The following is a 22,777-nucleotide window of genomic DNA, read 5'->3' on the forward strand; positions in this document are numbered from 1 at the left end:
AGATTAGACAGGATAAATTGGAGGTGGTTTATGTGAAACATGAAAAAGACAGTACAAAGAATTTGGGTTTAGTGGTTAGTTTTAATGCGGTAAATTCCACATAATTCCAGGTATTACTCTGATTTCTGTTTTGTTTTGGTTTAACACAATGTTTTCACTTCATGTTGAAGTGAATGCTAACGGACACCAGGGAAAGGGAAGTTACAAACGTAATTTGCAGTACTGTAGGAAGTAAAAGCAGTTTTAACATTTTTTTTCAGAAGTGTCTTAGTGAAGTCAAGAGTGCTTAATCATCACAAGGCACTTTTGTTTTGTTAAACTAAGTTTCATAAGACTTTAATCCATCGCTGTCTGTTCTTGGTCTTAACCTTAACAAAAGAGTTTCATTCATTATGTAGGTCTGTATCACAGAGAAATCTAACAATGCAAATAATCCCAGGTCTTTCAGTCGCTCAAGGCTGTTCTATCATGATCTGAACTGTTAGGTAAAAATCTCTTAGACTCAGTTTTCAAAGTATCAATTGACTCCTATCAGCCTTCACAGCCTTTTAGAAGCAAGAGGTCCAGGGTCCAGAGAGGTTTTGGGTGATAAAGTGTCTTCTGATTCCATTCCTTTACAAAAGACTTTCCAGCCCACCAGCTCTCATGACCATCAACCCTCCAATGCTTCCCTACATGACCCTCCTGCCCACTTGCCCCTCATGCTCCTGTACCACCTGCATGCCACCCCATGTCCCTCCTCTGTGTTCCCTTGTAGCAATCTGCCATCTCCGTAACCACTGCCCACAAAGAGCAGATGGAAAGAACCTCATGGGGATGAAAAAACTAAATAAGTTTCTAATTATCAAAGGCTGTGAGGAGGGGGATGTTGGGTGTTTGCGGTTGGAGAATCTCACTTATATAAACATTTTGAGAAGCCAATTCAAAGATTTTAAAACCCCTCAGGTTCTGTTCAAGAATAAAACATTCTTCTACTCAGTACCACTATGAAAACCATCTGTCCATCTATTCTGAGTTCTGAGAAAGGGTCACTTGACCTGAACTATCAACTCTGATTTCTCTCCACAAATGCTGCTAGACCAGCTGAGCTTTTCCGGCAATTTCCATTTTTGACTCCATCTGTGGTATTCCTTTTCCTTCCAATCTGAGGTCCCTGAATTCTCACGCCCCCTCATGCTCCTTCCCTGGCATCCTAGTCATTTCAACCTCCCATCACTGACCTGAAAGCAATGGTGCTAGAAATGACTAACTTGGCCTCTTTCTTCCCTCTCAGGCTCCACTTGCTATACCAATCTGGTGTGGATAAGATTCAAGGCCCAAGATTAAGGTTTTCTTAGACCTTTGCATTATTCTGTTCTGGGGTACCAGGAGAGCAGCACACCCAGATATTGGACCCTTCATAATATCTTGGCTCCTGATTCTTTCCTGTCAAGCATTTTTTCCAGTTAGAATACCTTCATCAGGTTATCCCTTCCAACATTTTGGCCTACATGACTTCTCTAAACTGCTGCCTCTCCATCTCAGACAACAAGGTGCAGGGCTGGATGAACACAGCAGGCCAAGCAGCATCATAGGAGCAGAGAGGCTGACGTTTCGGGCCTAGACCCTTCATCAGAAAAAAAAAAGCTCTCTGCCTCTCCATCTCACTTCCCTCTTTTAAAACACTCCTTAAAACAAACTTTTTTGATCACCCATTTCACCATCTGACTTAATATTTCCTTGGTACCATTCCTTGATTTATAATACACTTGTGCAGCACCTAAGGAGGTTTTATAATGTTAGTGATGTTAAATAAGTAGTGGTTGTTGTTGCTTCTGATCTGTTCATAATCCCTGTTGCCATCCTATCACTGCTCAGTGTTCTGAGTAAAGATTCACTCATGAATGCCTAACAAAGATTACTCTTCCCAGATGACTGGGTCAGCAAAACTTAAACAGGACAATGCAGACACTGAGAAATAGAAGCTTAAAATGAATTTTCTGGGGCTTGATTACACCCACTGGTGCTACAGATGATGTGGAAATAAATCTGTGTTCAAATTCCTCTGTTTAAGGATCCAGAGTTTACTACTCAACAACTGGTCTTGACCCTTCTATCTGCAAAACAATGAATATGAACTAGTACAGCTGACTGCAACTTGTTCCCACCCTGTTTACTATTCACTACCTACAGTAGATCCAATGAATAACAATAGGTCTGAAAACTCCAGCAATTAGCCCTCCCCCATCATTCCCAGCCTGGATAAACCAGCGAACATTGTCACACTACTAACCTCTGCCTCTTTTGAGACAGTTTAACTCAACCAAGAGCAGGGTAGGTGGGGAGTTGATGGCCTAGCAGTATGAGCGCTAGACTATTCACCCAGAAAACTCTGCCAATGTTCTTGGGACACACATTCAAATCCTGCCACAATAGTTGGTGGAATTCTTTTTCCAATAGAAAGATTAGGCTCACTCACCACAGGTCAATGTAACAAAAAGAGTTTTATCCGTGTATATTTCCGCTGTGTGCTCCTCGTTGATCAGCACTCTATGCAACTAACTGAGAAAGTGAGGGAGCCCCAAACATAGGCTATTCCAACTTGTGAAATTTCCTATAATACCAGATCTGATCATTTTGCTATATTGCCCTCTCTGCTGCTGAAGTTAGCACAATAATGTCTCCCCGTGCTGAGCATGTGTTAATCTTAATTGCTGTAACACACAATGCAACAACATGTTATTTATAGCCTGATTTTACTTGGCATTTCAGAAGCCCCTTGCTCTGGATCAGGATAGTATGATCCTGTGTGACCGGGAACTTCGAGTGGAAAAAAAAATCCTGTTTGAGTAAGTGCCACATTGTCATTTGACTAATACCAAACGGTGCTGATAGGCTATTTGTGACCCGGCCAGTGAAAAGACTGGAGAGATTTTTGGAGATTAAATTTTGCTTGGTAATTCCAGTGCTTTTGTTTTGGACACTACCTATATCTTTAAGGTTCTATAAACGTGGCTCATGTATTTACAATTTTGATGCACGCTGACAATTAAGTGTGAGTGTGCACACACTTAACTTCCACACAAAATATGCAGGGCAGGCAGATTTTGATGCCAGTGTGCCATCTTGGTCATAGGGCTGATTAAGAGTTGAGCAGAGCACCCACCAGTGCTATCTTAATACACTGAAAAGGTGACTCTTCTGAGTTTTCACATCACTTGTCAACATTTTGGAAATCTCCAAGTAGCAAAATCACGACCACAGGATCTAACAGAGAATGGTCTGGAGATATCCCGGGGCCTAGGGCAATTCACAAAGCATAGATAATCTAAAAACAATCACTGTGCAATGGGACATTTTGAGCCCAGAAGGCCACTCTGGTTAGTTTGCCAAAGCCAAGAACATCATTTGAAGTGCATTTTGTGCAATGTAAATCAAATAACAGTACAATACCATCCAGAAATAGTAGGAACTGCCGGTGCTGGAGAATCTGAGATAACAAGGTGTAGAGCTGGATGAACACAGCAGGCCAAGCAGCATCAGAGGAGCAGGAAAGCTGATGTTTCAGGTCTAGACCCTTCTTCAGAAATGAGAACACCATTTCTGAACAAGGGTCCAGACCCGAAACGTCAACTTTCCTGCTCCTCTGATGCTGCCTGACCTGCTGTGTTCATCATGCTCTACACCTTGTTATCTCAGTACAATACCACCGCAAACTTTATTCAAACTTAACCCACTGAACTAAGTATCTTACCCACCACCATTAAACATATCTCACGTTGGTGCCCACATCAAATTGGCCTTGGTCTGCCCACCACACCTTGGCGCTGGGAGTGGGTGAGGGATGTCCTTGGCTTGTGCTGTGTGGCATTGTGTAGTTTTCATCTGTCACTGAGCATTTACAGAAGCTCCACCGAAGTGATTGTCACCTACTTCAGCTTTTTGCTGAGTAAATTCTGCTGGCTGCCGATAACTGATCTGCATCTGTCTAAAGCCTTCCATATCATTATCTCAAGTTTCAAAAGTCTGCAACAAATTAGTGTGTCAGGTGCTGAAGGACCATCGCTGACCCCAAGGACTCTCAATACATCAGGGGTGGCACAGTGGTTAGCACTGCTGCCTCACTGTGCCAGGGACCTGGGTTCAATTCCAGCTCTGTGTGACTGTCTGTGTGGAGCCTGCAGGCTAGGTGGATTAGCCATGGGAAATGTGGGGTTACGAGGATAGGGTGGGGTTAGTAGGTCTGGGCGGGATGCTCTTTGGAGGGCTGAATGGCCTTCATCTGTACGGTAGGGATTCTATGATTAGTTGCTCCCTAATATGGGTGCTCGGAGACTGAAGAGAGACTGCACAACTTAAGGTGGCACAGTGGTTAGTACTGCTGCCTCACAGCACCAGGGACCTGGGTTCAATTCCAGCCTCAGGTGACTGTCTGTATGGAGTTTGCACATTCTCCCCGTGTCTGCGTGGGTTTCCTCTGGGTGCTCCGTTTTCCTCTCACAGTCCAAAGATGTGCAGGTTAGGGTGGATTGGTCATGCTAAGTTGCCTGTAGTGTCCAGGGATGTGTGGGTTTGGTTGGATTAGCCATGGAAAGTGCAGGGAGGGGGAGTGGTGACTGAACCTTTGTTCAATGCTCTTATGAGAATTGTTGTGACGAATGGCCTGTTTCCACACTGTAGGGATTTTAGGATTCTATGCAGAGCATGCTTCTTGAAGAAGGATGAAGATGAGAAATTGGTAGGGGCAAAGAAGCTGCAACCTATTCTAACTGGGCTTTAGTTGAAGTGAGATCCCAGTGACCTCAACCTGAATTCTCTGATCCCAACAGTTCCACATTCCTTAACTTTCCTCGGTCACTAAGCGTTGTACTGTTATCTTTGCCATAATGCATAACAAAAAGAAACAACGCAAATTAACTATTCCAATCAAAGGTAGCGGTGGAGGTTAGATAGACCTGAGGTTTAGGGCAAAAGTCCGGCACAACATCGTGGGCCGAAGGGCCTGTGCTGTGCTGTACTGTTCTATGTTCTAATCCAAATTTATGAATGGAATCATGCCATATGTCACACAAATTTAACCTGAAAAGTTTCCTGTATTCCCTTGGTGCTCGTGTTCTCTGTGCCTGTGTGACATGTCATTGTGTTTCTGTGAGGTTGCTGTGTGCCTGACTTTCAGTAGAGGAGATGGCTTAGGATCTAGTACTGGACCTACTCTGGGCTTCAGACAGCACCACCCTGGCATAGGCTACAGTAATCTGGCCTGACTCACATACAAATGCATGGCCGTGTAGCAGATGAGGGATAGCACAGTGGCTCAGTGGTTAGCACTGCTGCCTCACAGTGCCAAGGACCTGGGTTCAATCCCAGCCTCGGGTAACTGTCTGTGTGGAGTTAGCACATTCTCCCCGTGTCTGTGTGGGTACTGTCTGTGTGTTCTGGTTCCATAGTCCAAAGACGTGCAGACTATGTGTATTGGCCCTAGTAAATTGTCTCAGGGTGTGCAGGTCAGGGATGGGCTATTGGGCAGGGTCTGGCTGGTATGCTTTTTGAGCAATCGGTGCAGACTTGATGGGCTGAATGGCCTCTTCATGCACTGCAGGGATTCTATCATCTATAAAGCTGTCACCCTGAGACAGGACAACAGGTTGGTGCTCCACAGGACCATGGGAGTCTCCCAGGCCAGCACCTCAAAGACTTGCTGCCATGGCCTTTCACAAGCCCCTTAAAACACTATAAGCTATAGCCCTGATGACAGCAGTCTGGACTTTCAGCGTGCCATTCCAAGGAAGCTGCTTTTACTGAGACGGAAGCTGCAGCACTCCCGTCACAGTCGGGTGAGCAAAATCCCCATTACAGCTAGGTCCACAAGTATCTTGATGGAGCACCATTCTGGAAAGGATAGGCTCCAACATGTGTGGAAAGCCCTTTGCTGAGTTACTGTCAGTCTTCACCACACTCCTATGATAGGATTGAACCCAGGCTTTTTACAATGCAGTTCCGGTGTGTACTTTCATCAGAACTTTTTTCTGCAGCCTGAACATGGGGGCAACCTCAGTCTCCAGCAATCTGCCATTTGCTCTTGTCTTGTCCCATCCAAAGTTTTTTTTTGATTCATGAAGCATTTCCTAGGATTAAAAAAATAGTAGGTATGTCATTTTGCTGTGAGCAACTCAGGAAGAAGCAATAATGTTCAGCAAGATGCACTTAGAGTCATGTTGTTAAAACAAGGATTTCTTCATCCTTCCCCTCAACACTCTCTGCTGGTACATTTGAATGATAGCCTTTAGCAGATGAAATGCAAAATGCAATTTTCAACTCACCGTGTCACTATTGAGGAAAGGTATGAACAGGAAACCAGTTTGTTGAGCACCTCGTGTTGGGAAATAACTAAATGAAGGATACAGTGACAGAACATCTTATAAATCTTCAGCTAATCAGAATAGATTTGATAATGACAAACCTGATTGAGGTTTTTGAAGATTGACTGAAGTAGTGAATAGAGTGAATGAAGAAATATGTTGACTGCTTGCAAGTATTCAATAAAGTCCCTCATAAGAGATTGCTAGTTAAAGGTGAAACTTGTAGAATTGTAGGTAAATTTTTGTTCTGGTTAGGATATCAGCCTAAGTGGAGAGAGTCAGGATAATTATCACGTGATCCCATTTTCAGAATCTGAAGCATTGGATCCTGAACTATTCACTCTATTTGAAAGATAACGTTGGTCAGGACATTAGGCATTGCCCTGCTACTCTATCATTGAGTAATGGGATTCTTCCCTCATATCCTCCTGACAGCATAGCTGCCTCCTCACTTCATTTTCCTGTCTGATAGGGGAGAGGCTGTCTCCAGCACTTAGTCCTCCCTTAACGCAGCATTAGAATGTCAATCTAGATTAATGTGCTTAAGATCTGGAGCTGGATTTGAACTCATGATCCACTGACTTAGGAGCATGGGTACTACCAACTGAGCTGCAAGCTACCTGCAACTTGGCTTGAGAGAGGATCATTAATGCCTCTTCCCCAACTTGTATTCCCTTTGAGGACCAACCGATTACGGAGGTTAAAGCTGTCCAGGTTGTATTCCAAACTGCTGCTCTGATGCTGCCTGGTCTGCTGTGTTCCTCCAGCTCCACACTATGTTATCTATAACATGAAACAGCGATGTTTAAGGGGTATTTTGTAGCGTGTTGACTCTCACTCATCTGTACTCTCTCACTTTGATTCCCTTTCAGGTTGGAACTTGTTCCAGTCAATCGAAAACTTTGGGTGACGGCTAGACCTACCAAAACTGTGTCCGAGGCTTTGCATCCATTTCTGATCAAATATAACTTAAGTACCAATGAGGTGGAGGCTAAAATTGTAGGTATTAACAGGTCGAAATGAAAGAATTTGCATTTGTAAAGCACCTTTCACACATCTGCCAGACAGTATTTGTTTTGAAGAGTAATGACCATTGTAATGTAGGATACTTGACAGCCAAGTTGAAAGTTCTATGATCCCATGAACAGTAATTAAATGAAGATCAGATAGTTGACTTTAGATGATGATTGAGAGATAAATACTAGTTAAGATCAATTTGGCTTTGACTGGTGATCTCTTATTTCCAATTGAGAGGGCAAATAAAGCTGGGAGGGATGGTGGAATAGTGGTAATGACACAGGACGAGTAAACCAGGGGCCTGGGTTAATAGATAAGGGATATGGCTTCAAATTGCACCACTGCATCTGATAACAGTTAAATTCAATTAACAGATGAATCCAAAACTGTCATCTAAAAACCCATGTGGTTCACTATTGTCCTTTTAGGAAAGGAAATCTGCTGTCCTTATATGATCTGGCCTAGCTTATATGTGGACTCCAGAATCATAGTGATGTGGTTAATTCTACACTGCCATCTGAAAGGGTCTCAGCAAGCTGTTGGGTTCAAGATCAGTCAGGGATAGGCCACCAATGCTGGCCCCGATCTCTGGGCTAGAAGAGCTAGGTTCAAATCCCACTTGCCCCCTGGAGATCTGAACATGTGAATTAAAAATAACTTGCACTCAAACATCTACCTAGATTGCATGGCCGTTTTCCTGAGTGGGTCTTGAATTTAAGAGTCCTCCCCTATAAACAATATTGCCTTTTGAAGTTCTAGTTTTTTCCCTTATTGCCACTAAAACTTGACAAGTTCTGCCATTGGCCATTGCTCAGATCCTGAGTTTGTCTGGGTTATTCTGACCTTGCTGCATGGTTATGTCATGAACATATGTTCCCTATCATGTGTAACCACGTGATCCCCTGGGAGAGGTGACAATCCAGGTTAAAATCCAAAGGTCTATTTTACGTTGGGAGGGGGGGCAGGAAATAGGACATTTGTTTCCAAACACCCCACTCCAATAGCCAGACAATCAAAATTAGTCCTGTCGATCACTCGCGTGTTGATAATTCTGCAACTCTACCTTCTGTAAGAGGCAGTTCCTGATCTGTTCCAGGTCCAGCTCTTGAACAAACTATTAAAGTGTCAAAATGCTCATACTCAGACTCTGAGGTTATTCCAGGTTGCTGAAAGCAGTTTGGCCGCACACTCTGATAGAAAAGCTTTCACCGGAAGGCTGTAGAATGGCCTAGTGAATTATTTCCTTTAATCTGTGTCTAAACAGAGCGGAGAGTCCCAGCCTTTAAAACTGGATGCCACTGTGTCCTGCCTGGAAAATCAACAAGTGATCCTGGACAAGATAAAAATACCCGAGCAAGGTACGCATGATGCGGAGATCGTTTTCCTGGTTCAGTTTTGGTTTATTCACGCACAGGATGTAGGCATTGCCGGCGTGTATATTGTTGTGGAGAAAGTAATGATGAGCTCCCCTCTTGAAGTGTTGCTGTCCTTGAGGTGTAGGGACACCCACATTACTGTTATATAGAGGGAGATCCAGGATGTTGACCCAGCAACAGCGAAGGAATAGCGATAGAGTTCCAAGTAAGCAGAATGATGTGTAGTTTGGAAGGGGACTTGGAGGCGATGATGGTCATGGAGTTGTAGAAACCTACAGCACAGACTGGGTCATAAGAGGTTGAGGGGTGACCTTGTAGGAGGTTTATAAAATCATGACGGGCACCGATAAAGTGAGTTGCAAAGGTCTTTCCCCCAGCATGGGAGAGTTCAACACGGGGTCATATTTTTAAGGTGAGAGGAGACAGTTTTAAAAGGGGTCCTGAGAGACGACTTTTTCACACAGAGGGTGGTGAGTGCGTGTGTATGTATGTGTAAAGAACTGCCAGAGGAAATGGTAGATGCATGTACAGTTGTAACATTTAAAAGACATTTGCACAGGTACATGAACAGGAAATGTTTAGAAGGATATGGGCCAAATGCAGGCAAATTGGACTAGTTTAGTTTGGGAAACTTGGTCACCATGGCCAAATTGCATTGAGATCTGGGTGTACTGGTACATGCATCACAAAAAGTTAGTTTGCAGGTATGTACAGGCATTGATTGAGGCAGATATTAAGAATCCCTGGCTAATTTCTTCCTCCCTCATTTCTGACTCCAAACTACTGAGGTAAATTATCCCAATAAGACCATTTTCCAGCTGAAGTGAGATAGCTCAGTGCAGCTAAATGTTAGGAGCTGGGATCAGCTAGATCTATAGGGATACTACTACATTGAGTGGTTCACTTACAGACTGAGAGCAGTTGTGCTATGCATTCTAAGTAACCATCTTTCTGTGAGAGGACTCATAATTGGATGATGAAACTTGCTTTCTGCTTCTTATTGTGTGTGTGAGTCACCACATACCAACTCTAAATGTTAAACAGCCAAACAACTGTAAATAACAGTTCCTACAGAGCTGACCTTTCATTGGCCAGCTCTGATCAGGCAGCATTCCTCAGCAGCAACTTTAGATCTGTACCTTCAATTGTTGAATTCATTTTTTGTTAATATCACTTCCTGGAGCCTTTATCCATTTAGATCTTGATGAGTGTTGTTCTAAAATGTCCAATGTGAAGAATGGATTCAGCTTGCATATGACTCAATCGTGAACTGCAAATTCAGGATGAAATCTATTTTTGCAAAGATTGACATGGCTGCACAGTGGGTTGGAAATACAAACCAGTGTGGCCATGTCAGAGAAAAATAGTTGTTTCATTTCTCTGTTTCACCTCCTGCCAGACAGCTGCACCAACAACATTGAGAGTGTACAGGTATGGCCTGATGTGTAGGCAGAGTCCAGGGTTTGGGTGGGGGTGTTTCCCTATTGTTACATGGTGAGCCTTGCTTTAAAGTCAGATCTGATCTGTGATACCTTGGGTAGATTTGCTGCCAACTGTTCTTCTTGCTGATATTAATCTAAACTACTAATTCCATATGGGGACATTCTAGGCGAAGATAGGTTCAATTTTTTTGAACAGTAAATATGTTTATTCTACATTACTTAATAGCTGCTTATATTAGATCCAAGATTGTCTCTTATGAGACAGCAGGTTCAACCTAAGAGTACACATTCCTACTTCAGTTATGTGCTGTAAACACTCGGAACAGCAACTCAGCAATTGGCTAACTCCTCCCAGGAACCTAACAGCTAGAGCTTTTCTTGTGATTTTAGTAAACCTTTTCAGGTTCTGTCTGCTTTGCACAAGCCTATAGTCTGCACCCTTCTTTTCCTGCTGCATTCCCAGACTATAGGAGCTTTCTTCATTTGGCCAAATTTTGTAACCCTCCCTTACCCTCTGTTCATCTCCTGTAGCCATTCACAACCCCTTTGTACCCACCTGGTGTTTTGATAATTGTACCAACATTTTGTATCGCACTTTTGATTCCTTTTGCCATTCAGTCACTCCTTCCTTAACTCCAGTGGTGCTTAAACCCTTCCCTGTGCAGCCCACGGTGCAGGCCAAAAGATCCCATGGTTCCCCATTCACTTAGCACTGTAAAAAGACTTACCACAGTTGATGGAAACTTGTGGAAACAAAGAATAACTATTTCACTGATCTCCTGTGACTAAATGTAATAAATATGTGCATTTGTATTAAATATTGTAATTGCATTATCCATTCATGCCAGAAACAAAATTATAGATATTCTCAGATTCCAAGCATTAATGCCAGGCAGCATGTTTGTCTGGTTAAAATTCTAACCATAAAAACATCACAATAATCATCTTCGGGGAAAATAATACTTTTCTTCGACGTATATTAGACAGATAAAATCAATACTGATGTAAATCTTAGTTATAAATCTACATTGTTATTGCTCTGGTTTAGAACTGACTCGCACAGTTACAAGAAGTCACGTCAGTGTAGGGTGAAGGTTCTGGTGTCTCTTAAATGTCCTCCACCATGGCATGATGTGGCATGACCAATAATCTGCTGGCCACATTTTGAAAACCACTGCTTTACTCTTTAATGGTGATTCCCTTTTCGTTTTCGTTCTTCTCCTCCTTTGCCTCTGGCTTTGCATTAGCTTAATAACTCTTCACCTTCAATATTTTCTCATTGTGGTGGATGGCCATCAAACCTGAAACGTTAATGTTTAACTCACAGATGTTGCCAAACCCACTGAGTGATTTTCAGCATTTTCTGATTTAATTCCTTATTTCCCAAGTGGCTCTGTTGGAACATAAACTTTCTATTTTCTCTCACACATCATTGTACTTCATTGCCTGACTTTGGCAGGAGCTAGGAAAGTGAACTATCCATTCAGTCTATCTGCAAATGAACAGCTATTAATCAAATCTGCTTCAATGCTTAAAGCTAAGAGAAGTTACCTGATATAAATCTGCTTTTCTTTTGGGAGAAATAAAAACCTTTGAATTGCTACCTGACAAGCTTTCTTGAAGATTTTGATCTATGCTGGACTATTGACCTATTCTAACACCCTCCTATTTCTTCAAGTGTAAGGGTGACAATGAATATTAATGGGCTATTCTATCATGGAAGGCATCATCACTTTCATTGTAGGAGTAAAAGTTTACTAACAGATAGATTAAATCCTGTTCCTCACATAGCCCAGGATATGGAGGTTAAAGCAAAACCTGGGTTAACGTTTTAAAAATTAATTCATGGGATGAGGGCATTGCTGGCTAGGCAGCATTTATTGCTCATCCCTAATTGCCCAGAGGCCACATTGCTGTGGGTCTGGAGTCACATGTAGGCCCAGACCAGGTAAGGACGGCAGTTTCCTTCCCTAAAGGGCATTAGTGAACCAGATGTTTTTTTTTCCCCAACAACCGACAATAGATTTACAGTCATCACTAGACTCTTAATCCCAGATATTTATCAAATTCAAATTCCACCATCTACCATGGCGGGATTCAAACCCGGGTCTCCAGAATGCTATCTGGGTCTCTGGATTAACAGTCCATGGATAATACCACTAGGCCATCTCCTCCCCAGTTTTGCCTCTCATGTGCATCAGGATAAGATTCTCCAGGTTCCTTTTGTACTGTACCCATAATAACAACCCTCTACTCCTCCTCTCGCAAATGTCAGCGCACAATGGGGAGAAACCCTCATCCTGACAGAATAGCCGTGCTTAATCATTGAAATGATTAATTGTTTATAAAAAGCATCAATCTGTTCTATGAGTAACCCCCAAAGACCTAAATCATCTGTAAGCATTCATATCCTCTGGGTGAATCCTTCCGTATGGATGCCACTAAAATCAATTGCAAAATTTTCCACCTGCCTGAATTCAGCTACCTTTGCATGGACAGTGAAGTAACTGCACAGAGACCAGTATCCTGTCACCAAGTCACCCTTTACTTACATGCACACAGTACACTGGCTGTGACCAGCCAACTCAGAGTCAGTCACTAAAGTGAGGAGATTCGGAATCCCCTGTTTATATCTGTCAGCCAGGGCTCCCTGATTGGCCCAGGTTAACAACACCAATCAAGGATCTAATGGTCAAAAAGCTCTTCCTGGCTCCAATCAGAGAATCAAAGATATGGCTTATCAATACATTGAAAACTAGTCCATAAAGGGGTGGCAAACACGCCATAAATAATATGGCCATTTTGATAAAATCATGAAGGGTGAAGCTGAAGGAAGCCTTAGGCTGCCGGTAAGCTCAATGGTTCAGATGTTCCAGTTCTTACAGAATTGATTGTGATAGAGACACGAGATTGATGAACGGTATAAGTTAAACGGTGGAATGTGAATGTAATCTGACTATATCCCTTGTACACCATCTCCAATTCTGGTTGTTAAGACACAACAGAAAAATTTATGTCTTAGAGACGGTGATATTAAAACCAGAACATTGATTTTTAGCTTTAAGTTGAGTTCCAAGGTAAAAATGGAGTGACATGGGATCTTCATTCTTGAACGGAGCGAATTCAGAGGTAGTTATATGGAAGGACACAAGAAAGTATGGGACAACTAAAGCCAGGAAGTAACTTCAAACTGATGGCCTGGACTACATGTGACTCCAGACCCACAAAAATATCATTAACTCTCAACTGCCCTCTAGGCAATTGGGAATGGAAAATAAATGCTGGCCTAGCCTACAATGCCCTCGTCCTGTGAAAAGATAACAATAGTGCATGGAGTCAAAGGTTAATAACAGTTGATGGCAAATTTAGGACTGATGTCAGGATATAGTTCACCCAAAATGGTGTCAGCCCATGGATTGGACACTGAATTGAATCCTGGAGGTGAAAGTCCGAGAAACATTTAAAGTTAAATTGAACATTGGAGTAGGCAGTCTGGGCCAGCCATTCTAGCTGAAGGAAGTGAGATGGCCTATAAGCCTTATCTCTACCATAATGAGCTCATAAATCTCAGTGCTTTCTAACCATTAATTTTGTTTCAATTATTGACAGGTCATCAAGAGGAGAGGAAGAGTTCCAACCAATCATCGACTTGCCTTGTAAGTGGAGCAAATCTTGCCAAACTCAAAGGAGCTGTGGTTTGAAGCACCTTTACATTAGGAGAGAGTGTCCTTCCCGAAACATACATTTCTCTGAACATCAAGGGACCAATAGCAGCTGTAGACCACAACCATTTTGTGTTTACATTCTACCCTTAATGTACTGAAATATCTCATGGGATTATATCAGAAGGTCATTAATGTGACACCATTGTCACCTAAATAATTATAAAGACTGGCAACCAAAAGGTTGGTCAGGAGGAAATTTTTAAGGAATGTCTAAAGGAGAAGAGAGAGAGAGGTGGAGAAGTTTAGGAAAGAATTCCAGGGTTTAGGGATTAACGCTGAATGCTGCTCGGGCTGATCATGTTGGAAATTTTTTCCCTTCTTCACTCATGGGATGTGTGTCACTGGCTGGTCAGCACTTATTTCCCATCCCTAGTTCAACTTGAGAAGGTGGTGGTGAGCTGCCTTCTTGAACTGCTGAAGTCCATGTGCTGTAAATAGACCCACAATGTCATCAGGGAATTCCAGCAATACAAACAGAAAGCTCTGGAACAACTCAGTACATCTGGCAGCATATGTGGAGAGAAACACTGTTATCGCAGTGATCCAAGAAAAGGATGTGAATAAGACCAGAATTACAAGAATGTCAATATCTTGGAGGGGTGTGTGAGCTGGAGGAGATTAAAGAATCATGGAGGGGTGCAGGGGCTGGAGGAGATTAAAGAGTCAAGGGGATGTGTGTGAGCTGGAGGAGATTACAGAGACAAGGAGAGGTGTGTGGGCTGGAGGACATTACAGAGACAAGGAGATGTGTGTGGGCTGGAGGAGATTACAGAGTCAAGGAGATGTGTGTGAGCTGAAGGACATTACAGAGACAAGGAGAGGTGTGTGGGTTGGAGGAGATTACAGAGACAAGAAAGAGTATATAGGGCTGCAGGAGATTACAGAGACAAGGAGGGGTTTAGGGGTTGGAGGAGGTTGCAGAGATAAGGATGGGTCTAGCAGCTGAAGGATGTTACAGAGGTAAGGAGGGGTCAAGAGGCTGGAGTAAGTTACAGAGCTAGTGGAGGTTACAGAAATACAGGTGTAATGGCTGCAGGAGATGACAGAGATAGAAAGGGGTGTCAGGACTGAAAGAGTTACAGAGATAAGGAAGGCTTGAGGGAGATGAGGAAGTTATAGAGGTAATGCATGACATATGGATTGGAGGAAGTTAGAGACAGAGATGTAGGAATTGATGGAGATTACAAAGGTAAGGAAGGTTAGACCATAAGACATAGGAGCAGAATAAGGTCATTCAGCACCTTGAGTCTGCTCCATTTGATCATGGCTGATATGTTTCTCAACCCCATTCTTCTGCCTTCTCCCTGTAACCTTTGATCCCTTTACCAAACAGGATCCTCCTTTACTGGCTCCATCCCCGCCCCTTTGACCTGTCTGTTTCCTCTCCACCTATCTTCTCCTCTATCCATCTTCTATCATCACCTCCCCCTCTCTCCCTATTTATTTCAGAATCCCCTTCCCCTCCCCCATTTCAACCTGAAACTTCAGCTTTCCTGCTCCTCTGATGCTGCTTGGCCTGCTGTGTTCATCCAGCTCTACACCTTGTTATCTCCTATCTACCTCTGTCTTCAATGTACTCAGTGACTTAGTCTCCACAGCCTTCTGTGGCAATGAGCTCCACAGATTCACCACATTCTGTCCGAAGAAATTCCTCCTCATCTCAGTTCTGAAATTTCTGAGTCTGTCCCTCGGGGCATAGTCTCTCTTATTGGTGGAAACATCCTCTCCATGTCCACTCTATCCAGACCTCTCAGTATTCTATAAGTTTCAATCAGTTCCCCCTCATCCATCTAAACTCCATCGAGTACAGACCCAGAGTCCTGAACCACTCCTCACATGACAAGCCCTTCATCCCCAGAATCATTCTTGTAAACTTCCTCTAGACTGTCTCCAAGGCCAGCACATCCTTCCTTAGAAATGGACCCAAAACTATTCACAATATTCCAAATGCAGTCTAACTAGAGCCTTATACAGCCTCAGGAGTCCATCTCTCCTCTTGTATTCTGGTCCTCTTGAAATAAATACTAACATTGCATTTCTTTTCTGAACTGCCCACTGAACCTGCATGTTAACCTGAAGGGAATCCTGAACTCACATTCCTAAGTCCTTTCATGCTTCAGATTTTCAAAGCCTTTCCCCATTCAGAAAATAGTCTACACCTCTGTTCTTCCTACCAAAGTGTGCAACATCACACTACCTGTATCTTGCCCCTACCGCCATGGGCTGTTATAGCCTCCTGTGAGGCACCTTGTGAACGGCCTTCTGAAAATCCAAATAGCTCGTGTTTACTGGCTCTCCTTAGTCTAACTTGCTCATTACCTCCTCAAAGAATTCTAATAGATTTGTCAGGCATGACCTCCCCATACTGAAACCATGCTGCCTCCACCCTATTTTATCAGGCACTTCCAAGTACTCTGCAATCTCATCGTCAATAATGGTCTCTGAAATCTTACTAACGACTGAGGTCAGGCTAACCGGCTTATAGCTTCCTGTCTTCTGTCTCCCTCCCTTCTTAAACTAGGGTGTTACATTAACCATTGACCAGTTCTTTGGGACGCACCCCCCTCACCCGACTTCAATGATACCTGAAAGATAATCAAAAATGCCTCTACAATCTCTTCAGCTGTCTCCTTCAGAACTCTTGGGTGTAGTCATCAGATCTAGGTGAATTTTCCACCTTCAGACCTTTCAGCTTCCCTAGCACCTCAGTGATGGCCACTACACTCACCTCGGCCCCCTGATTTTCTTGAAGTTCTGGCGTGATGCTGGTGTCTTCCACTGTGGAAACTGATGCTATGTACCTATTCGGCTCCTCTGCCATTTCTTTCTTCCCTATTGCTACTTCTCCATCCTCATTTTTCTGCGGTCTAATGTCCACCCTTGCCTTTCTCTTACTTTTTAGATATCTAAAAGTACTCTTGCAATCATCTTTTATCTTACTAGCTAACTTACTCTCATATTTCATCTTCTCCCCCATTGCACTTTTAGTTGTCCTATCTTGGCCTTTAAAGGTTTCTCATCCTCTGGCTTCCCACTAATCTTCACCTTTTCTTTTGCTTTCATGCTGTCCCTGACTTCCCTTGTCAGCCATGGTTGTTTTGTCCTCCCCTTAGTAAGTTTCTTCTTCCTTATGATGAATTTCTGCTGTACCTCCTGAATTATCCCCAGAAACTCCTGCTATTACAGCTCCACGGTCTTCCCTGCTCGGCTCCCTTTCCAAACAACTCTGGCCATCTCCTCCTCATGTCTTTGTAGTTACCTTTACTCAATTGTAATGCCATTACATTTGATTTCAGCTTCTCTTCTACCATATACAGTCACTACCCCAAAAGGTAGCTTCACCTTAAGCTCTCTAATTAAGTCTGCCTCATTGCACATCACTAAATCCAGAATTCCCTGTTCCCCGTTGGGGTCTATGACAAGCTGCCCCAAAAAAACTTCTTGTAGACATTCCACAAATTCCTTTGCTTGGGATCAGCCACAACCCTGATTTTTTGCAGTCGACCTGTATATTTAGGCCCCCCGTGAATATTGTAATAGTGCCTTTCTTACATGTCATTTCTATCTCCTAATTTATTTTCTTACCCACATCATGACTACTGCTATGGGGCCTGTACATATCTCCCATCAGGGTCTTTTATCCTTTGTGTTTTCTCAGCTCTACCTGCACAGATTCTACACCTTCTGACTCTGTAATCACTTCTCGTTAGTGATTTAATTTCATTCCTTACAAACAAGGCAGCCCCTCCTTTCTGTCCATTTGCCTGTCCTTTTGATATGACCTGTATCCTTGGAATATAGAGTTCCCAGCCCTGATCCCTTTGCAACCACATCTCTGTGATACCCACAAAATCATACCCACCAATTACAATCTGTGCTACAAACTCATTTACCTTGTTTTGTATACTGCATACATTTAAGTACAGCACCCTCAATCCTGTGCTGACTGCCTTCCTCCTCACAGTTATCCCTTTATCTGCTGTGCCTAAGGTTAGATTCCTGATCCTTTCTGCACTCTCCGTCCTTTTACTTGTTCAGGTTGTCAGGACTGTAGGTGTTTACAGAGACGGGGAGGATTGTCACGGCTAGTGGAGTTTACAGAGATAAGGAGGGGTGTAGAGGCTTGTGGAATTTACAGAGATAGGGAAGGGCAAGAAGTTGCCAAGATTTGAAAGAAAAGGATGAAATTGAAAACCAAGATATTGCCAGGTGAGGACTCAAAGCAAGATAAGTGAGTGCAGAAGTGATAGGAGAGCCTGAGTTAAGATATTGGCAATAGAGTTTTTGAATGAGGTCAAGTTTGCAAACAGATGGAGGATGCCATAGAGTGTTTGTGATGTAACCCTGCCAACGGTTCACCCTCTGTTTGAGTAAGGCACTCCACAGGGAATGTGCTCAATGGAGCAGTGGTTTTGCAGAGGCTGAGGGGTAAAGTTCATTTTGTTGAAGGTGTGCTGATTTCTCCAAATCTCCGATCAGCAGAAGCAAGGTGAGATATCCACAGAGAGAAGAGAACCCTTGGAGAGTCCGGTCCACTCATCCCAGACCTCGAGGAGAAATAGATTGAAAGGAAAAGCTGAAGAGAAGAAGGAGCTGAACCGCAAGACTTATGATGTAGAAGGTAAAAGATAAAACTCAATAAATTGCCCAAATCTCAACCCATTAAGGGACAGGAATGGAAAAGGGAGAAACAGAGAGGGTCAGGAATGTGGAGGAATCATGCAGTTCCTGCTGCATAGCAGATTGCAGGATGGTAGCTATCATTCTGATTTCCAGGGTAAGCCAAATGATCAATGATGGGAGCAGGGATGAGGTGAGAGACCATGTGATGCAACATCTTGGAGTATAATCCAACTGGATTTGACAACTTAAAGGGTACAGGGAGAGCATAGAGGAATGGACAACTGTCAGTGGTGGAGCCGACCCACTGAGGGGCTAGGAGATGGTTCTTTGGCAGTTTCTCTTGAGTGGGTTGGCTCTAACATGTAGATATGAAGCAAAATCAGAAATTTCTGGGAAAACTCAGCGGGTCTGACAGTTTCTGTGGAAAGAAAGCACAGTTAATATTTTGGATCCAGTGATCCTTCTTCAGAACTGATTGTAACTAGAAAAAGGTTGGTATACATGCTGAATATGGGATGGGGATGAAGGAGAAGGAATAAACAATAAGGAGTAAACTCTTCATAGATGTTGCCAGGTCTGAGTTTTTTCAGCAATTTCTGATTTCGTTTCTGACTTCCAGCATCTGCAGTCCCTTGCTTTATTTTTGTCTAATGTAGATATGAGCTGTATTATTGGAGAGTCTAAGGTTCAATCCTGCACTGTGCAGTTAACAGAACCTATACAGTGGTGCAGTTACTATTGTTAGATTCAGTATCCCCTTGAATGAGGAAGAGAGGTAGCTCTATTCGTTCTTTTTTGATTCTCACCTTCAGATGGAGAGAGTCGCTTGTGCACTAGAGTTACGATGTGACTGCTTGTTTGTGTCTCTTTTCAGCCCTGTTTGAGATGTTGTCCAAAGCACAGAACTGCCGCGCTGATGATCAGCGAGGCCTCTTGAAGAAGGAAGATTTGGTCCTCCCAGACTTCCTACAGCTTCCAGAGGAACTGGCTGGCATCAGTCTTCAGACATCTGAACCAGACACCGGCAGTGAGAAAGGTGCCAAAAGTCATACCCATCCGGAGAAAAGTCTTACTGAGAGTGAGCAGGTACCCGGAACTCCAAATGAGAAACCAACACCGAATATCTTCGTGTTACAGGACACAGAACAAGAAGAGTCGAATGAACGGAACAGTCTATGCCCCCGAACAGTTCTCTAACAGTGACGAGACAGTACATCGGTGGCCTGCAGACCACCAGGTTGTAAAACAGGGCCGACTCAGAGCAGCTTCTTCAGCTGTTCCAGTTTCCCCATCAATGGGACCAAAAGACCATGCTCAGCAGGGCAGGATTTCCCTAAACCCTGCTGAGTCCCAATGAGCCAACACTGCCAATTCCCTCAGCTATGTGTCTGATGAAACAGCATTGGTGGCAGAACTGCATTTTACATCGGGGGAGTGGGAGGGGTCTGTTCCTTCTGTGATTCTATCGATTCTAGGTTCAAGGGACTTTGCAGAACTGAAGCTGTGAACGAAATCATGTTGGAATGTGGAGAATATTGGATCTCAGGGTAGCACCGTCTGAATGGTCCCCATCTCTTCATGATTTATCTATGGTTCGCTATTCGTCTAATGCTGCTGAGTGAACTTAGAGAGAACCAGCCCAGGTTTTACTTCTGAACACATTTGCATTCAGAGAACTGTGCCCTTGGTCATGGAGGCAGTCTGACTCTGTCATATACACCTGGATCTATGATATAGGCTGGGGACTGACTGAACATCGTTAGAAGCATTTCCTGGATTGTTCGCGAAGGGACTTCATCACCTCAACTGATGCACTTATTCATTTTCCAATTTGTTTACATATATCTGTCATTGTTATCTTTGTGAGACTTTGCTGTTTATGTAACTAAATGTAACTAAAGAATGTGGGCCTCAGGGCAATGCAATGAAATGTCCAGCTCCAAATCAGGGTACATTCACCTACAGTACAGCACCAAGTGGTCAGGCAATGATGATAAACAAATAATTTAGGGATGGACTAAAGTTATTATGACAACCTGCACCTTCAGGAACCGTACAATGAGCCGATAAAGCTATGTGTGAGGTTGTATGGCTTTGTGTGCATGTGTGTGCGAGAGAGGTTATATCGTTGTGTGTCAGGTTGTATAGCTGAGTGTGTCAGATGTTATATTGCTGTGAGTGTGTGAGGCTATATAACTAAATGTGTGAGGATGTGTGGCAGTGAGTGTGAGTGAGAGAAAGGTTATAGAGCTGAGTGTATGTGAGAGGTTATCTAGCTGTGAGTGTTTGTGTGTGTGTGAGGCTATGTAACTGTGTGTATGAGAAGCTGCATGTGCGAGGGGTTCTATAGCTTTGTGTGTGTGTGTGCATGTGTGTGCGTGCGTCTGTGCGCACGTGTGTGTGTGTGAGTGAGAAAGAGAGAGAGAGATTATATATCTATGTGTGCGTGGTTACATATAGCTGTGCATGTGTTTGAGAGATTATGTGTGTGTGTGTGTGTGTGTCTGAATGCTTGTACAGAGTTTGGCCAACATTTCATGTTTCATCACAAAAATCTGCTATGCCCATTGTGGAGGGGCAATTGTATCTGACAATGCTGGTACTTTTGCTCATCACTTGCTTTTCTGTGATGTTGATAACAAACCTTCAAAACATGAGGTGATTTAACATAATTAATTGATTTAGCCTGTTCAGTGTCAAATCATTGGTGTGAGACTGGAGTCACATTTGACTAGACCGGACTGATGATGGGTTCCTGTTCTAAAAGGTGGGGAGTGTTCATGACAATGAAGCAGTTTCAGGATTGTATTGTTGCTGCCAGTTTTCTCTCTTTAGACTCTGTTCCAGTTTTATTCTATATCCTGTCACAACCATATTCCATACTTTGACTGGATTTTGTGTCCGTGATATCAAATAAAACTGGAATGCAAGGCATACACAGTGAGGAAAAGAAGGAGATAGAGAGTGAGTGACGTTACAGCAGTTAGGTCTAAGTAATTCTAACACTTCTTTCCACGCTAAAGTATCTTTTGTCAATCTAACTTAACAGGGTCTTCATTACTGGCACTAACTGCCATCTATTTATTTCTTAGTTTACTTAAAATAATGAGAAAAGGCTATTCATTGATGTAACTTTCCAGACAGTAACTGCCACCAGGTGTTTTACAGAAATATTGTTCAATGATTGAAATTAAACAGTATGGTTTGTTAAGATTTCTCTTTCAAAAGTATTAAAACTAAATTGCCCAACACTTAATATCACTGCTAATCTGTGTGGCCAGCCTATTGTCTCATTTTTAGACATTTTCAGTGCTAGTCATTCACCATTTTGATAACCTTAGAAACTAGAGAAAACTTTGTATACAGTATTTCTCCCTCTCTCCGTTTCTCACATTCTTGCTGCTGCTCCATCAGTCTTTGTTTTTTCTCCCTCTGTCTCTGTCAGCAATATGCTGGACCTCTCTTTCTCTCACTCAGGATTTTACTGTATTAACACTTTGTTTTGAACTCCACCTGTTTCTGTCTCCCTCAATATGTATCTCTCTTTTACTCCTTCTTTCTCTAAGTATCTGTCCCTCTCTATCATTATCTCTCTTGCTATATTTTGCTGTTTCTGACTCTCATATCCATCTTCTCCTGATCTGTATCCTTCCCCTCACTCTGTAGTTTTCTCTCCCTATCTCTGTTTTTTTTTTCTATTTTCATCTCCTTTTGAGCTACCTTCTGTCTCTTCCTCTACCTCTCTATTATTTTCTTTTGCCTCTGACTGTGTTTTCTTTTATCTTTCTTTCTCTGTTTACCTTGTTATATCTCTACATCTTTTTATCTCCTCTTCAATTTCTTGCATTCCTCCCATCTGTATCTTTTTCTGTCACTGTTCCTTTCTGCATGTTCCTATGTATCTGTCCGTCACTGTCCTTCTGTGTCTCACTGGCTTTCTTACTCTCTTCTCCTCACCCTTTCTCTCTCCCTCCCCCTCTCTATCCACTTTTTATGAGGTATCTTGCTCCTCTTAAATTTGAAAATTGGACATCATTCCACTGTAAGAATAAGGAGCTTGGGAATTGTAAACCAGTTCGCTTCACATCCATGTCAGAAAAACACTAAAGATGGAATGATTAATTCATGACTGGAGAGATCTATGAATAATTTGTAAAAGGGGTGTCCTGCCCGATGAATTTAATTGAATATTTTAAAGAGACGACTAAGATAGTTAGCAGGAGAATGCTTTGAATGTCGGACATATGGACTTCTAG

At 42.9% G+C, this 22,777-nt stretch overlaps 1 protein-coding gene across 1 annotated transcript in view; it reads left to right on the forward strand.

Annotated features, from left to right (window-relative positions):
• Positions 1-21,783, forward strand: part of LOC109924475 (regulator of G-protein signaling 14-like) — a 42,113-nt gene extending 20,330 nt beyond the window's left edge. The window contains exons 7-12 of the mRNA XM_048603932.1: positions 2,752-2,828; positions 7,211-7,337; positions 8,620-8,713; positions 13,783-13,829; positions 18,378-18,519; positions 19,396-21,783. Coding sequence (XP_048459889.1) covers positions 2,752-2,828; positions 7,211-7,337; positions 8,620-8,713; positions 13,783-13,829; positions 18,378-18,519; positions 19,396-19,718 — 810 coding nt within the window. The 3' untranslated portion in view covers positions 19,719-21,783. The remainder of the gene's footprint in view (positions 1-2,751; positions 2,829-7,210; positions 7,338-8,619; positions 8,714-13,782; positions 13,830-18,377; positions 18,520-19,395) is intronic.
• The last annotated feature ends 994 nt before the right edge of the window (positions 21,784-22,777 follow it).

This window comes from Rhincodon typus, chromosome 12, assembly GCF_021869965.1.
Source record: "Rhincodon typus isolate 14 chromosome 12, sRhiTyp1.1, whole genome shotgun sequence".
Classification (NCBI taxonomy): domain Eukaryota; kingdom Metazoa; phylum Chordata; class Chondrichthyes; order Orectolobiformes; family Rhincodontidae; genus Rhincodon; species Rhincodon typus.